The following is a 3,705-nucleotide window of genomic DNA, read 5'->3' on the forward strand; positions in this document are numbered from 1 at the left end:
CCCACAGACGCTGTGAGAGGTGACTGTTGTTTTAAGCCACAAAGTTTGGGGTGGTTTTCTTTCAAAGCTGCACCCTCTGGGTTATGGGTGATCTTCAGCCATACAGACAGGTCAAGGACATAAAGGAACACTTTTAAGTTGTTTGCTGTTGTGTTTGTTTTCACATTCCACCAAAGAAGTTGAATTTCAAGCCCACTTCGGAAAGCTCTGTGCTATGTAGCTTTTGAAATGTGTTTTGCTGTTAGTGCTTGTCTAAACAACCCGCTGTTGTCCGCAGAAAAGTGTTCTAACCTCAGTGCCTCTGCCACCCGCTTCAACCCGCTTCACCCCGCCCTCTCTGTTTCCTTTAATTCTTGGGTCTCTGGCCAGAGCATCACCTGCCCTTTGGGGACGCCAGGACAGGGGGAAATGATGAAATTATTAGGAAGAGAGAGGGCTAGGGACTCCACTGGATGTTGGGGGTGGATCTGAAGATTATTTGCAACGCACCAGGCCCGACACCCCCTGGGAGGCTGAGCTGGGACCTCTTCTCCTGGTGTCCCGCCCGCCCGTTGAAGTCCGCTCCTAGAAAAATTCGCACCGTTCCCGGGAGCTCAGGAGAGGATCTCGGCGATGCGAAAGGAGGCTCTCCTTCCTGCTGGGGGCGTCTAACAGGGATCATACCAGCTCCTGGGCGCTCTCCTCAGCTGGGGGAGTGGGGGAGGCCGGGCGCGGACCCGGAGGAGACCGGAGGCAGGAGCGCGCAGGCGGCGCCTCCCGGCTTGCTGCACCTGGCGGGCCGCGCACCGCCGCTGAGCGCGGCGTCTCCGTCTCCGTCTCCGTCTCCGTCTCCGGCATGGAGTGGGAGCTCAACTTCCTGATCTACCTGGCGCTCTTCTTCTTCCTGCTCTTCCTACTTTTCCTCCTGCTCTTCGCGCTCATCAGGCAGCTGTTGAACTCCGCAGCCAGCACGGCCGGGGTGCTCCAGCCTGGGCGCCTCTCGCTGCACCGGGAGCCCTGGGGTTTCTGCCGCGAGCAGGAGGCGTGACCCGCCCGGGCGGGACCGGCGGGAGGGCGCCGCGCCGCGTGGGCACGCCCGGGTCTCGGCCTCGATTCCCTGTGGGCGCGGCTGCCCGGGTTCCAGGTGGGTTTCGGCGTGGGAGGATCCGCGAAGCGCTGAGCGTCTCTGCTTCTCCTGCGGGGGGCTCACGCTCCTGCACTCCTGGGTGCGGGGACAACAGGTGCGCGGAGCTGGGCTGGGGCTGTGCTCTTGGGGATGGACCAGTTTTTCCCATTTCTGGGGCGGGGAGAGACGCAGAACAGACAGGAGTTCAGCCTTTGGGGCTGGAATGGCATTGGGCACCTGCCAGTTCTTCCAGGTCCAGCTGCAGTTCAGCTTGTATTCAAGGGGTGAAAACTAAACCATTCAGATGATTCAGTCCAGCCACTTCCAAGCAGTCGAATGTCAACGTAAACATCCAAATTATTGTGGGTTTGGGGGTGGCAGGCAGGAGGAAAGAGGGCGCACTTCAAGTATGGCGAATATTGCTTTAAGATCCGTGCACTCTGGTGGAGGCTGATCCGTGCACGGGCCGAGACCTGCGGCGCCGGGGTGTACCGGGATCCTGTCCTCCGCGTGACCCCTCCTCCCGTTCTTGCACCTCCGGGTTGGTGTCTGGGTTGCTGCACCGGTGAGTTGAGAATCTGGAACTGCGGAAGGGTGAGCGTAGTGAGTCCTTTGAGGTTGCCAGGGAAGGCTGGCGAAAGCGGTGCTGTTTGCACATGCTAGGGCCACAGAAAAAAAGTCTGGGGCCGCGAGGCTGTCATTCCAGGGCACGCGATGGAGCATTTGCCGGGGAGGGGGGAGGAAGGAGTGGACTTCTCACCGGGGTGCCCCGAGCACTCTTCAGACAATGTTAACTTGGAAAACAACCGCTTCATCGTACAGATGCTTTTTACTTGATTTCTGCGACCTCAGCTCCAAAACAAGCTGCTCTCCTTGGTGGATGTGCCCAGGACCAAGCCTACAGCTTGTACCCCGGGAACCTGCACCAAGGGGCGGGGCCAACCAGAGATGGAGGACTTCCCCTACGGTGAGCGGGGACCACCCTGGGTTACACTGTGTCCCTGGTTGTGGATAAACTTGTGAGGACCCAGGGTCTACAAAAGCGAGGTTAGGGTGGAGGGAACGGGCGCGGGGAGGTGAAGGTCTGTCCCGCGCTCAGAACCAGTGAGCTTCCACCAGAGCCAAGGGCCACACCGGGTCCTCTCCCAGCCAAGCATGGGTGACCAAGGAGCGGGTCCTAGAGACTGGACTGGGGCATGGGGAGTGTTCGCCATCTTAATGAGCAGTCTGCTCTTTTGGAAAACTGGGTGCTCTTGAACTAGAAATAGGTTAATGCAGATATAATTTTTCCTTAATAGAGGAAGATTTGGGGGTTGAATCATGTTAGGCTGGGATCAGCTGTCCATGTCATGTCTGCAGTATTGGAACTATTGATTAATTTCTAGACACAAAGAAAGACCGTATCGAGAGGCTAAAAAACAACAAAATACTACATTTTCCCCAAGTTGTTATTATGGAAGTGAAGTGGAAGACAATTGCTTGGACACTTCCAGGGAAGGAGGACAATGATCTTACCAGGGTGAGTTAATTATGGGGAAACTTTTTGGCCAGAAACATTCAGATAATTTCCCATATTTTCTGTTTCACTTTGTGAGAGCAGACCTGTTGTTAATGAAGTAAGTGGTTTATTTAAAAATATTGTTCTTTTTAAAAATTTTTTTATTTATTGACTTTAACGAGAGCAGGAGAGAGAGAGAGAGAGAGAGAGAGAAACATCCATCTGTTCCTGTATGTGTCCTGACCAGGAAATGGAACTGGCAACCTCTGTGCTTCAGGATGATGCTGTAACCAATTGAGCTCTCTGGCCAGGGCATAAGAGGTTTATTTTAAATATAAAATCATGAGCAAATGCTGACATATATGCATACCTGTCTTTATCAGAGCTCTAGTCACACTTGATCAGGGTTTCCACTCGGAGTCCCTGGTCAGCTGCGGCGATGCTACACTGTGCTTTGAACAATACTTCTCTGACTGGTCAACGCCCTTCAATCCATTAGTTATAGGTGGTATGGTCAACATGGACGTTGAAGCTGAGTGTGGCAGTAATTAATTGGCAATCGCAGTCGTTCACAAGGATGGACAACAGTCATTTCATCCTTTATAAGTAACCAGCATGCACATTATTCCAACCTCCTGCTTGACCCCCTGATTTTGCAACCCCTTCATGCTGTCTAGGCACGGCGCCTGGAGTTCCAGCACCCCGACTCTTCCAGACCGAGGACTGTGGAGACCTCAGGGTGAGTGGCCTGCTGCATCCTGGTGTTGACTCATCTCCCTGCTGGTTCTGCTGACTCACTTTCTTAGGAAAAAAGCGGTGGCCTTTCTTGCTTGTGCTTAGGGCCATTTCATAACCTCCTGGTTATCTAATTTCTTAATTACCCCATGCCCATTTACCCAACCTCCCCCTGGCACGTGGCCCTACATGCTGAAAGTTAGAGTTCCTCACAGTTGCTCTCAGAGCTTGGAGCCATAAGACTCTTGCCTCTCCCCTCTGCTTTCTGAGCCCCTGCCTTTGAAACTTGGACACCTGTGTAGGGGTCACCTTTATCTAGTCATTTATTCAATCATCGTTTTTCCGAAACCCAGCATGGACTGATCTG

The 3,705-nt window shown here is 53.8% G+C and overlaps 1 protein-coding gene across 1 annotated transcript; it reads left to right on the plus strand.

Moving 5' to 3' along the window:
- Positions 1-835: 835 nt before the first annotated feature.
- On the plus strand, positions 836-1,027 carry SMIM43 (small integral membrane protein 43). Its single transcript, XM_066252701.1, has one exon. It carries the CDS (start codon positions 836-838, stop codon positions 1,025-1,027), a length of 192 nt encoding a protein of 63 aa, XP_066108798.1.
- Positions 1,028-3,705: the final 2,678 nt, after the last annotated feature.

The sequence above is a fragment of the Saccopteryx bilineata genome, chromosome 1 (genome assembly GCF_036850765.1).
Source record: "Saccopteryx bilineata isolate mSacBil1 chromosome 1, mSacBil1_pri_phased_curated, whole genome shotgun sequence".
Lineage (NCBI taxonomy): Eukaryota > Metazoa > Chordata > Mammalia > Chiroptera > Emballonuridae > Saccopteryx > Saccopteryx bilineata.

Excerpts from the sequence above, each read along its gene's own strand:
- SMIM43 (XM_066252701.1), top strand. The coding sequence starts at position 836 with ATGGAGTGGGAGCTCAACTTCCTGATCTACCTGGCGCTCTTCTTCTTC.